The 14,682-nt window shown below is 34.5% G+C and overlaps 1 protein-coding gene across 3 annotated transcripts in view; it reads right to left on the bottom strand.

The window, feature by feature from the left end:
• Positions 1 to 4,974: 4,974 nt before the first annotated feature.
• The window catches only part of FSTL5 (follistatin like 5), a 226,324-nt gene continuing 216,616 nt past the window's right edge, over positions 4,975 to 14,682 (bottom strand). For all 3 annotated transcript variants that reach the window (XM_054383005.1, XM_054383006.1, XM_054383007.1), the window contains one exon: positions 4,975 to 5,677. In XM_054383005.1, coding sequence (XP_054238980.1) covers positions 4,975 to 5,677 — 703 coding nt within the window. The remainder of the gene's footprint in view (positions 5,678 to 14,682) is intronic.

Genomic DNA, 14,682 nt, shown 5'->3' with positions numbered 1-14,682 from the left:
TCCTGACAACTGTACTCATGGAAAATGTAATTCATATTTAGGGGCATGTACCCCTAAGTATGGGTACAGCAGAATAACAATTAAACCCACATTTTTTTCTTTATAGATGTTCTATGATTTTGTTGCTAACCTCAAAACAAAAGTAAAGAGTAAGTTTCCTTATGACCTGCTTACAATGAAAACTAAAGTGCAAAATACAAACTTATGAAAGACGAAAAGGACTTTCTCCATATTAAAGTGATTGCTTTGGAGAGATATGGCACCATCTCTTCTGTCTCAAATTGATTAGCAAGTTATCAAATCTTTTATTCTACTACTGAACCATATTATAAATGTACCTATTAGGTCTCAAAGAAATGCCCAGAACAGTTTTGCTTGAAGAGTTGGGACCAAGGGTACGCCTAACTGGCTATGTTCACATTTGGATGTATGCTGTCTCACAGCATTAAGAGATTCTATCTACAATGGGGTCCTCAAGTATCACTTTCCTCTGTTATAGCTACGCTTCAGATATTTAAAAAGGAGCACTTACCTTCACATACTGCATCCTGTGCAAGTTCTATTACCAGCTTCGGATTTCATGGATGTCAAGCTTTCAAAATGACAATATCCTTGGTTTAAGATGAGATATTCAGAGATATGGATTTCAAGTGACGAAACATACTTTTTCAGTTTTGCTTAGGCCATATTTCAGCCCAAACAGCACTTGGGTTTTTCATTTGCAAACGTACATTTAAATACCTGCTGTGCAATCTCAGTCAGAATATTACACAACTAAAACAAATTAAGGTTGTTATTGTCATAATCATAGAATCACATGATAACTCAGGTTTGAAAGGACCTTGGCAGATATCCAGTTCAACACATTCTTCAGCCAGTTCAGCTAAAGGTCCGAAGTGCATAATCAAGCCAATCAAAACCTCTAAACATGCTCTTGGAATGCATTGCAGGTGTTTACTTCAGTATACCGTGAGAAAGGGAAAATACGAAAACAGATAATCGTGAGGGGGTTTTTGAATTTTTTGAGACTTACCAATTTATTTACAAAATACCCTTATATGTATCCTGTTACTGGGTCTTTCACTAGGTTAAAAACAAATGTCCCAATTCAGTCATACTAAGTATCTTGCAGTAAGTAGGCAGAAAGATGTGGTAACTAAGTTCTTTTCATAATTAGCAAATCATCTATTCGCCATCCATATTTGGGAATATTTCATTTCTAACTGAAACGCAGACACTACCTCAGTGAAACCAGAAGATTCTGTTAACTGAAAACTTGAAACTGCTGATGAAGAGTTGCTATTTAAAATCTAAATAACGTTATCTTAGTCTTAAATGTTCAGATTCCCTTTAATCTTTATCTAATGGACAGCTCTACTTAATGATATGACTGTGAGCAAGAGGCTCAATAAAATCTCAAAATGACACTTTTAACCTCATTGATACAAATTGTAGAGTTTTTTGAAACTTTTTTTTTCTTCCCCCTCCCCCCAAGCTTTTAAAGATTTGTTTATACAAGATATATTTCTCATGTACTTGCAAAGACATCTTATTTTTGGACTGAATGACCTGTTTGGCACTTATGTCTAGATGTTTGAAACATATCGTTTATGGGAAATATAATTAAATACACTAAAGGGGTTGTTCTGAGCTCAGTTTACTTATTTTTACAATTGCTTTACTAGAAATGTCTCACAATTTGATATTAGTAACCAAGCAGTCAGAAAGTATATAAATGGAGACAGATGATGATACTCTGGACCACATTCAAGAAGTGAAAAACTGCAAGATCAAATTCTGAAATAAAAATCCTTACAAGTTTATAAAAGAGAAACTTTAAAGAAAAAGTCATTCCTGCTTTTAATCTCTCATAAGTGTTGACTGATGAACATATAGTACTGCAGCAAATAACCAGCTCTTTATCAGTACGGAATAGTATTTTAAAAGACACCTTTAGACATGAACTATTAGAAATGCCTACTACCAAACTGAATCAAAAAGTAATTCTGTTTTACTTTGGCACCAATTTTTCTTTCGTTTGGTGACTCTTAAAATAGCCTGACAAATAATTTTCTCCATAAATAATTATTTCTTTAATACCTTAGCAAAAGCAGTGCTGTCATTGCAATCCTAATGAAAAGCATTCAGTCTTGTTCTCACACGTGCTTCTCAAATTCATTAGCATACAGGAACATAGTAGAAACTTTGAGCAGTTGTAGCAGAACTTTGTCATCGCCATGTATTTGGCTTCTTCTATTATATTTCCATTATCTTGCACTACTTTAATGTATTTCCACAAGAAAATTCTAAACCTCAAAAGTTTGTAACAGCTTGTCAAGTAAAATATGAGTGTTTACCCTAAATTAAGATAAGGCATTCATTACCTCTTTTTCCAACAAGCAATTGGGAAAGACAGGATTCAAATTCAACCATTATTTCATCTGGGCTTGTATTAACGGAAATCTGAAACACTAAGAGAGTGTGTGATTTTCATTTATCCAATGGGATTAAAGAACTTCTTGCACACTAGAAACCTGTTTAAAATGGTAAAGAAACAAACTGTGGTCTTTGATCTATTACATTGAGCTAGGTAAACAAAATGCAGGGAACTGGTAATAGTCCTTTACCAAAATGCTTCAGTTAGCGTCAAAGGTGTTCTTAGGGTGAGAATAGAGGAATCAGTTTCAAGCAACCATATTAACCCAATTAGGACAGTTTTTCTACCATAAAAATTACTGTGATACTACTGACATAGTCAAATCTGTTAACTTTATTATTAGAGGTTTTGGTCTCCTGTTTCATATAAAGACCAAGTTAGGTTATTCAAGTTTTAAAACTTCTCCAATTGCTAAATATTGCTAATACAACAGAGTAAACTTCTGCTCAACTTGACGACTGACTTGGACTTAATGTTAAGGCAAGGAGAAGGCAAAATGAGCGTACAATCCACCTGCACTGAGCAGACTGGATAGGGAATTTTTCAACTGTGTTACTGCAGTTCATGCTTATTGGTTTGTACAGCTTCTAGACTAGAGGTTTTATGGCTCCAGAGGCTAGACATGAGAAAAGATGTCTGTCTGTACTCTAATTATGCTGTGCCTAATTGATTAATAGATGAGTTTCAATTTGCAGCAGCCAAATTAAACTTTTCCAGCTAGTTAAGCTCTTCTAAAAAGTTTTTTTTTTTTTCCATGCTGTGGAATGAAATGCTACATGCCACCTACTGCTTCAGCATGGCTACACTGGAGCATTCACCAAAGTCAGGACTGTTTAAAATTTATGGGGTTTATTCTCCTTTTGTCAAGCATTTTCTACATACAGAACATTCACATGGTGTAAGTTACAGAAGAAAAACACATGAGACAGACTACTGCAAATAAGTGAGTAACGACAGTTTACATGATTCATGTTTGTTCACAATGGAGAAAAGTTGTTGAAAAGAAAAACAGATTCAGTAGCTAGAAACGTAAGCAAACTTTAATCTTAGTTAAATTTACCTATCAGGAGGTTTGCTCAAGCTAAAGAGATCTACTGTACTACACAGGGCTGGATGCTAAATGCACAAAAGTTTACAATGCTAGAAAATTCCAGATTTCTAAGCAATTTTACACAACCTAAATTGCAGTAAAATTTTGCTTAAAAAAAAAAAGATATTTTTTCTGATTGCTTTCAGTAAATGGAGGTCAATTGAAGAGCTTATAAGCACATTTCAGCAAAAACATAATAAAAATAAAAATACTCCCAAACTTTTAAGCGATTGCTTGAAGTTTGGATACCTGTTTACTGCTGGCTTTCTGATACTACCAACTTGTTCCTCTACTTCTGGGAATCTTATTTTTTCCATTTACATATTTAACTATTGTTAATATTAGAATTCTAAGTAAACAAACTATAAAAAAATACAAAGTTTTTCTTTGTTTTGTTTTTATGGTTTTGGGGTTTTTTGCACAAATTCATTTGGGTGAATGGAATAGAAAACCTGTTGAGCTAACCAAATAGTTTAACGAATACAGATCAATGGTCAAAAGCATAAGCAACAAAATTATCTGCTGGCTGTAGACTTCAATTCTTTGCATTTTCAGTTTTTTTGAAATGCATTTTGTTTGTTTTAAAATGTTTTCTTGATGATGTAGGTGAAGCTTTGTGATGCCAGGTTTTAAGAATGTCATTTACTCTGAAAGGATAAGCACAATATTTCTCTTCAGTAGAACTGAAACCCCTTGCTGATGAAATCCTGATAGGTGAAAAATCTATTTTTCTCTAAAAATGTTAAGCTTCTACAAGCAGCTTCCTCAACTAAGACTTAGAATAAAAATAAACTTGTCAAATTGCAGTGATCAGAATACACTGCAAACATATTTCTTCTTTTTTTCTCTCCATGTTCCATAACTTGAGACAAGAAATTTGCTACTAGAAGTTTCATTCTATTGACAAGCAAACCTGTAGCCACTATGGGGTTAAATTATACAATTCCTGCACTTTACCTCTCCTGTGAAACTTTTGCTTCAAGGCACAAAAAGATTAAACAGTGGACTGGACAGATTAGGACGAAACATTTTGGTTTAAGGGGTCAACAGCTCTTATTTTGTGTCGGAAGCAACCCAAATCAAAATTTGAATCATATTTAAGTCTTCTATTTACAAATGCAAAGTATCATATTAAATTCCCTGAAGCATTTTGTTTCTTTGTTTTCCTACTTCCTTTAAAATAATTTATATTTATCATCAATTTCAACATTTACTAATTTCAGTCAAACACCACAATCCCAGCTGATAATTAACAATGTGTACCATTATCAAATAGATACTGTTTTGGTAACTTTTATGTAGAAGTTGATTCAAATTCTGTTCAAGTCAAAGAAATAACAGGCATAGAAGGGTCTAAAGAATTTAAAATAAAAAATTCTGTAAATTTGAAGAATGGTGTAATTTAAGTGCAATGTACTGTAAAACTATTCATATCTAACACCGATCCTTATGCTTCTCCAACCCAAACTACTGTGTTGCCTCTCTCAACTTCAGTGATTTCGCAATTTAGCTTATTGAGTCGTCCATCCAAGATAAACAGAGATTCCTTGGAAGGGGTCATGAGATACTGACCAAAAAGGCCACTGTCCTTTATAAGACGGTTCTTACTGTTCCAAGGCCATTCACCTGCTTTGACAGGCTCCTTCAGACTCTTCACCATCTTAACCTTGCCAGAGGAGAGTTCCATGAAGAGAACATCAGTTTGTGTGCTGGAGCTACAGTAGACGTTGTACTGATGAGCTTCAGTGAATGATGGCTGAAAAGCGACATCAGATATGTGCAAATTAGTGTGAATGTCAAATGCATCCTGTATTTCTCCTCTCGTTGTTATGGACTGGATCCTCATGAGACCTTTTGCATCATCAATGCTGACAAGATAGTGTCCATCTGGAGAGATATGTGGTGTGCCTGTTACATCACCATTGTATCCAATCACAGAATCAGTAATGCTATCCACTATAAGCTGTGGCAGGACAGCCCCAGTGCTATCAGGCTTACAGCAGATAAAAATATATCCTCCAAGAAGTGTATAAGCCAGTGACTGAGGAATGCAATTATAATCCTTTAAACTAATTGTCTTGATGTATGACATAGTTTCTAGATCAATTTTCTGGAGTACAGGCTCATCCTTGTGAAGAATATATCCAAATCTGTAAGGAAAAGCACAAAATGAAAGAAAGTCAGAGCTACTGTGTGCATTATGTACAAACAGGGAAAGTAATTATAAGCAAAGCAGATAAGCAAATTTGTGCAGCAGTATATTGCTATATAACTCAGCATCAGGTGTTTCAGATATCAGTTTAAAATATTTAATTTCAAGTGTTCTTGCAATTGCAAGTCAGAGTGCATCAAATTAAACATCTAAAATCCATTTATCTGATTAATGGAATTATTTATTTTTTCTACTGACATAAAGTAAAGGTAAACATTACTCTGAGCATATCTATTCAGTTATAAGTTTTACAAAGGAAGGAAAAATATTAAATATATAAAGATAGTACATCGCACACATTTAACTCACTTCATAGTGTTGTTCAACATTCTTGGGAACATCACTCATTGTTATTCAGATGATTATCTGAATCTTCCTCATTTTAATTCAGCAGAAATGAATATCATAAAAAGATATAGGTTTATGCCTCCCAACTACCCAAGCCTCATAGTGCTTACAATTTAAATGATCCCTTATACTTTTCCATACATCAGGAGATTTTCACTGAACATGAATAATATGGTTAAACTTTGAAATCCTAGTGCTGAATGTTTATAGTAGTTTAAATGCTCTTTAACATTAACTCATTAAGTTCTGACTCTCTGTATACAAAATCCACTGCCCTAAATGTTATGGAGTCATTGGAAGTTTATTGGTTTATCTCATAATCTAAGTAGCTTCCACAGTATGGTTTGCAAACAGACATTTTTCTTTGGCACATTTCTGAACATAAAATTTTCCCCTGAGTCTTTGATCCTAAGAATGAAGCTGCATACTTGATATATAATCTAAAAACAACTTTCACATTCTGTTGATATAAAGCACTATGACAGCCAGAATGCTTCAACAATTCAGTTGACAACAGCACAAAATTTTCAGACTGTGCTTTGCAACCGCAATATATTGACTAGTAACAGGCAAAAAGGTTTCAGGACATTGCTAAGTCAGTTCCTCCAACACAGCATGAATTACATTTGCACTTTCTACTGAATTGATATAAGAACATCGACAATTTTAGCCCCACCTTCCAAAATTTTTGCATACTACTTCAGTAACCTAGGATAACAAAACTGCAGAATTATTTTGATTGGCTGGATTTAGTTTAGTCTAACTCCCACTCAAAGAAGGGCCAGATGCATCATCCTGCCTGCAATTTTGAGTCAAGCTGACTACGAGCTAATTTTTGGCTTTGCTTATTGAGCCACTTACACATATGTGTAATCTAAATCAAACTGCCTTGGTTAGAAAAAGGGAGACTGAGCCTTTAGGAAAGTTATGTCAAGATAACTTAACAATTACTTCTGCTCTTCCATTCACAAAGTCTCTTGTTCTCTCACACAGGAAGACTAGAACCATCAAGCAGAATTTGATTTTTAGCTGTCTTGGCCATCTAGTATTATACTTTTCGTTGATTACTAATTCCTAATTCTCTTATTATATAGTAAGCATTTTTTGGTCATGAGGTACAAACTCATACTGTATTAGAAGTATGTAATAGAAGAAATTAAATAACAGCCTCAGCATTTAACAACCAACATTAGACATAAAAGCAAACAGTGGTTACAAAAGGACAATGGAATTAGCTTATTGATTGTTATGTAGCAGCCTTCAATGTAAAGCAACAGTCAATGAACTGTCCAAGAGCATTCACAGCATTGTGGGTAATGAGGTACACTTATGTTCACTTCTGCCAAACAATGACCAAAAACTCAATGTATCTTAAAAGAACTTTTTATCTAGACAAGAATTGTCTGAGGGCTAGACATTATCATCACTGTTCATTTCAGATGCAACACAAAACTGAAATATGTAATTTCCTAACTCAAGCGCTAAAAAAAAAATCAGAAAACATAGACACAAGAAAAACAAATACAGAAAGTTATGATAGTTAGTACTATATACAATCTAAACTTGGCCAAATTTCTTGACCTATCAAGTCTATTGTGTATAATTAGTCTTCAGCCCCATTCCTAATACAACTACGTTCATGTAATTATAGGTACACCACTGTCTCTTTGTCCCAACACTACTCCAGGGCTACTGCTTTGGAATCCATTGGCCACATCAGAGGAGAGGAGGCTGTAATGCTGGGGATGTGCATTGGTGGCTTAGTGGAGCATAACCATGTTCTTGCAGAGGGTCACATGGGGAGAACTTAGCAGGAATTCATCCTGTGGCTAAGACTGGACATGGGTGGAGAGAAGGTCCAAAGTGAGAAGCTGGTAAACCTTCACAAAGGATCTACCCTTCCCCAGAACCAGAAGTACAGCTGCCAAAAGTAATTTATGACAACTAATAGAATTTTGTCAATACTATTGTTCAAACAATTCTTTCTTAGCCTGTCTTCTTGCCTGCAACTTTTCAGTGCATCAATTAAAATTCAGGAAAGCTGGACAGACGTAAATACCCAAAGAGTTCAATAATACAGACAAAAAAGAAGTGTGTGTGGGAAATGTTTTCAAAGATGCCAGTTTCCTCTGATGAAAAAGGATTTGGCAAGCTGTGTGTTTGATATATTTGTTTGTTTACATGTCTCAGTGAAAGCTGGGTGGCTGGGGTTTTGAGAAGCTGAACAAATCAAGAGAGAGGTCTATTCATGTAGGTGTAAAATCTGTGAAGCTGATTCTTAGTCTATGGCAACTGCCAGACAGAGGCATAAAGAAGGAAAAAGTAACTGAAGTTCTGGAGGAAAATTGCAGAAGGGAATAGGGGAAGTGAATAAAACTACTAAGAAAAGAAAAGTTGAGGACCCCATAGTGAAAAGAAAAAAAAAAACAAACACCAACAAACAACCAAACCAAACAAAGAAAACCCTAAAGAATGAGAAATTATACTTTTACTATCTAAAGATGAGGAAGCATTTGCCAAGCCACTAGCAACTGAGAAAGATAATAAAGAGTTTTTTTCATAGGGTAATATATCTATCAGGTTAGATAATTTGCTAGCATTTTAATAAATCTCAGAATAACAGGAAAAAAAAGAAAAGAAAGTCTAAAAGAAGGTTTTTGAAATATTCATAAGATAAAGTTGTGTATCCTAGCTAAGCTGCATAATTTGATGCATATCCCTGGGAAATAATAAAACAGACTATATGAGAACCAGCTACAGAAAAACATGAAAATAATGCAGTCAACATAGGACTATGGAAAAATGAATTTTGTCAGACAAACCTAATTTAATTGTCTTTTTTTTAATTAGAAAACCTTGCTGAATATAACTGAGTATCAGGAAGGTGTACCTTTCTTGGAATAAAAACTTACCCCCAAAGGAAAAACAATTTCTCTGAAATAAAATGTGGTTATTAATGCAGAATCATAATTTTGCAGGCAAATTTTGCTTTTTTCTTGATATAATTTCTGATACTTCACAAAATTTTCACATACGATTTGGATGTAAATATGTTTCCATATGACACTAAAGTTGTAAATAATTATGGGAAAGTCACTATATTAGTTAGTTGCTCATTGAAGCAAAATGTGTTCAAATATAGCCAAGTGTAAAATCCAGCAACTTTACATGTGAATGAAGAATGTAGTACATGCATATAGTAGATTCATTATCCTGAAAAGTAGTGACTATGAAGGGATATAAGAATCACAGCAGACATGAAGGTCAAGATGAGATCTGAGTCTAATAAGTCAAAAAAGAAAAGAAAAAAGAAGGACAAAAGCCCATGTAAAGTCCTTAGAGGAATATACAGAGAGGTAAGAGTAGTGCAGCATTCTCCTATGTATGTTGCACATTGAGGAGAACAAATTAAGAATACTACCTGTTGTTTTATTTCCACCCTTCTGAAAAAGGAATATTAAAAAAAATTAGGGGCATGGAAAAATCTGAAAATTTCTTGACAGATGGACACAAGAGTCTGAGTGCAATATATTTAGCTTATGAAAAATATATTTGAGACATTACTTACTTACAACATATATATATACCTGAACAGAGGCAATACACTGTTCAACAATGTTGTCTTTAATTTCAGAGAGGAAAAATTTAAATGAAAAATAGTTTGGGTTTTTGGGGTTTTGTTTGTTTGTTTTCATAGCAATAGAGAGAATAAACCATTGCAACAAATTACCACAGAGGTGATGATTTTCCTTTGGTGGGCATCCAGGGAAAGATTATGCTCTTTTTTGGCAAGATTTGGCCAAACCCAAGAAGAATATCAGATTAATTTTCTGAATCTCTGGATGATTCTTTGATTTTTTAAAAATGTATACCACAGACAGAAAGTCAGACAAGACGTTTCAGTGGTCCCTCCTTGCTGTGACTATATGAAATACTGTTTTTTGGGCTTTGTTCGTACAATCAAAATTGCATAAGTACAGTAGATTTTAATCCTGTACTACTCAGTCATTTAACATGAAATTTTAAGAAGCAGACAAGTGTTTCAAAACTTATGAAATTAATTGTGATTTAACATAATATCTTAGCTCATACACACACAATAGAAACACACACAAACAAAAAGTAGCATGCAGAGATCTGTCTTTCTGTAAACCTGAGCTTTAGAAGTCACTTTTACCTGTACTTTAAGGAAAAAAGCTGTTAAAAAAGAAAATCTTACACTGTTTGTGGTCTTAATTAATTATGAATTTCACACAAGTTACTAATAACTTATACAATTACTGATCCTTCATGCACACACACACATATATTGAAAATAAACATTCCCCTTGAAAACACATTGGAAGTTCCTGAATTACTTGTATAATATTACAACTATACCAGCTATAATTTCACTCAGGAAGGAAGATGTTCTAAGACTGGGATGGTCATTCCTTTGAGATTTATTGATCTAAATGTAGATCATGGTGGAGAGGTTGAAGAAACAGTGATAGATCATGGAGACCTGTTTCAGAACAGTTACCTGCTTGCACATAGCAATAATCAGTAGCAAATAAATCTTAGCCTGTTTGTCCAATAACCTAATTGCTGCCTTTTAACCACCTTGTGAACCTGTCTGTACTTCACTTCTGTTCAATATTAAGAACCTCTCGGCACACCAGTGTCAGATTATTGTTTCTGCTTTCACTACCAGGTTGGACTTCATCAATGAGGAGGCAAGAGTTAACTGTAAAAAAGTACTATTAAACCAATTTGTCAGAAAATACTATTGCAAGTTACTGAAGACCACTTTGAATGGCACAGGTTAATAGATTGGGAAACCCAAAAGTTAGTGATTTACTCCACCTGTAACAAAATCTCCTGCAGTGGTGTCTATAAGCTCAGCATAATCGCTACATTTCACAACATTTATATCAGTAAAGGAGTTTTGTTGGAGGTCCTCAGCACAGCAAATCAGCAAGTGCTGAGCTTTCACTGTCTTTTTTTTTTTTTTTTTTTTTTTTTTTTTTGCCATTCAAAGTAAAGGAAATCTATTAAATCTAAGTAAAGAAGCCTGCATTACACTACTCTGCTTTATGGATAGCTAAACTCAACTCTAAATGCTACATTTGAGTTTTCTAAAAGGATTCAAAAAAATACAGCCATTCATAATCAAGAGATGAAATTGTGACTGATGCCAGCGTAGCCTGTTTTTTATGATTAGGCTGTTGGAAAACAATTGGTATTTGAGAATACCTTCACTTTTCCCAAATGATTTATAGAGAGATGGTGGTGTATTTAACACAAAGTTTCCTCTTATATAGATTGATATGCAGAAGCCTCTTCTCACTGCTCATTAATCCTGATTAATATTTATGAGAAACTGAACCCTTGTGTCTCTTCTATGCAGTGAAATCATGCACAATACCAGACAACATATAAAGTCATTTGTCGGAGTGCAAATTGGGATCCTGTGCAACTCAACTCTGCAAGACATGAGAGTAAATCTTCACATTGTCTATAATTTATTTTACAGTTAATGCAAGTGGGAATCTGTAGCCTGTGGGCATATCACTCCAATTGAAGTAAATGCAAGAACTGTGAAATCTGAGACTGTTTCATTCTTCACTCATGCCATATGAATGAATAACAAAAATTCTAATCCTAGAGTTTCAAGATTTTTCAACCATATATTTTGACAAATAGTTAAGAGAAACAGGATTAATCATACTTAGCAATTCTATAACATTTTCAGTATGGGCAGTATACTGGGTTTGGATGGGATTGAGTTAATTTTTTTCATACTGGCTTGCGTGGGGCTGTGCTTTTGATTTGTGAACAAAAGTGTTGATAACTCACCAATGTTTTACTTACTGCTAAGCAATGTTTGCATAGCACCAAGGACTTCCCAATTTCTCACTCTGCCCTCCCTCCAAACAGGCTGAAGGGTAGCCAAGAAGCTAGGAGGTGATACAACTGGGATAGCTGACCTCAACTAACTAATAGGATATTCCATGACATATAACATCACTTTCAACAATAAAACTTCGAAAGTAGCCATTGCTCCTGCCAGGTAGGGCCTCAGCTGCCAGCTGTCATCAACCCACTAAAGAGAGTCATGAGTTTCCCATAAAAGCTCATGACAGTAGCCAAACAAAGGCAAACTGAGGTAGATAAAAATAACTTGTCCAAACTAACTTAAAAGAGACAAGAAGAATAAGGTGATAATTGCAAAATGCATTTTAAGATAAAAATAAAGTCAGGCTCATATGGGTGAATGACTTATTTTCCTAACTTTCATGTAAAACCCACCCACCTATTTAAGAGTAGAATTAAAATAACTAAGTCAACAACACGTAATAAATTACTTCTATTGTCTCACCATATACATTCAAGACCAGATTTTTAAAATCATTTTTAAATGTTCTAAATGCATTTAAAATATGGGATTTGGGTCCTAGTTTTATGGAACTGTATGCCTGCATGTAACACAAAATATAATGAACAGTAAACCCATGAATTGTATCATTCTTTTTTTCCAAAAACAGTTATTATAATTATCACTATTCTATTTCCCTAACTGTTGCAAATCCGTTAACCTGAAAACTCTCATTTACAAGCTGAAAAACAAAGGAAGCAAGTCAGACTAATGCTCTACCAAAATTACTCCTCTCTCTTTTGCCAAAGTACCAAATGTGTCAGAGAACAAGAAATTTCTCAACAAGTGGGTTTGGAATAACTTGTTCATAAGAAATTGACCATCTTTGAGAAGGAACTTATGTTGATGAATGCTAAAACTAGATTTTAGTGCTACCAGTTTTGGAAATCTCAGTGGGCGTACTGTTATCCATCCACATTGCCAGCTTTTACAAGTCTTGCTGTCCTCTCCTCACATCCAGTTTTCAAATTATATTTCACAAAATTTCCATCGCCTTAGGTTCCATCATTTGTGATAGTTACAAAAGGTGAAACCACATTTTAATAGAAATCCTCACATGGTATACAGCAGATGATTATGAGAAAAATGTGCAAGTTCAGAGTATGTTAACGCAATAGAATTTATACAGCTGGCTTCATTTTACTGTTTAAAATACTTCAATAACTGCCCTTCAAGGTGGTGTTTTACTTTCAAATCAGATCCAGTCCCCCTGTTACTGTAGAAAAGTAGTTCATTAAGTTTTTGAAAAAGTAATGTTGGGTTGATATAAAATCCCTGTCAAGTTCTTTATCATGTCTGTTCAGCTTAAGTAGCTCTGACCATTGCATAGCATAAGGGGAAAATTTTGCTTTTGAGGAAAGAACAAGAAGACATTTTTCCTGTTAAATACCTTGTTATTGTATATCTGATGCATCATCATTCTTTCTATCTATGCCTAAAGTACCCAAACAAAAATGCTTTGAATGTGATTAAACAAATTAAAATGTTTCTTCAGAGGTTCCTGCTCTGTTTTCTGTGAGTTTGTTCCATAACAAGAAGCTAGATTTCAATTAATTAACTACAAAATGTACTTTTGAAATGCCACTCTTAAAATGTGTTATGAATTGGTAGTGGTAAATGAACCTGTAAAATAGAAACTTGACTGAAATCTTAGTGACTTACCCAGTTCTATAGAAAGTTTTCTGGTTACAAGACACCATATTTATGTGCCTAACTCCTCATCATACCAGTAATACCTAAGCAATTTTTTCCCTATTTTTAAGTACTGGGTAAAAGCTTAATGAGAAACTTATTTCCAGTGCCAGAAGGTCAGTAATTCTTGCCTGAACTTCAGTAGTGCCGCATCCTAATATCCCTTTCTGGTTCTGGAAAGAATTGACATTGTTCTCAAACCAAAAGAGGTAGTCAAGGAGGTTGTTACATCGTCCATCCTTCTCTAAATGCAGTTGATAGGGCAACACTCATCTTGTGATTTGTTGCATTTCATAATTAATATAATGCTGATTAAAACTGACAACAATTCTGCTACCATTTGATTACGACAGTATATAGATGCGTAGCAAAAGATCCTAAAACATCTGAGAATTCCTCTGTCTTCAGACTCATCTGTCATCTAAATACTACATGACAAGGGAGGGATAAGAAGGGGAAAAAAAACTCACACCAATGCAGTGCTGAAACTGCATAAATAGGACTCTCACGTATTTGATTTCCTTACTCCCAGTCTGCAGAGTTTTAATGGAGGTGTGTATAGTTTGATACAAAAAATGCATGTTAAGTACCATACATATGTATACATGTGCATGTGCATATAAAGCAGGTATAACATCTCAGTATGCAGTTAAAATATAGGGAGAAAAACATGCATTAGGGCATCCTTTTTTTGACTGCTTTTTCTTCTAATACCAGAAGTGGATAAGTAAAAACCATTTTTGCCTCCCATATTCTGGGTTTCAGTCCTAATGCTCTAAATGTTTTCACTGCTGCTCTTTGCACAATTCTCTGTTTTCCAAATTTGCCTATATGGAGCACACTGATGCCTTTTCAGGTCAAACGGTTTGATCCTTAAAAGTTATGACCTCTCATCATCCTTTCATGGAATCGGCATGCACTCCCCTCTTAGGATTAAAGATAAACATTTTCATGACACAGCTGAAAAATTGGATAGCTGAATGCTC

This window comes from Indicator indicator, chromosome 8, assembly GCF_027791375.1.
Source record: "Indicator indicator isolate 239-I01 chromosome 8, UM_Iind_1.1, whole genome shotgun sequence".
NCBI lineage: Eukaryota > Metazoa > Chordata > Aves > Piciformes > Indicatoridae > Indicator > Indicator indicator.
This window is presented reverse-complemented; position numbering and strand designations above follow the sequence as displayed.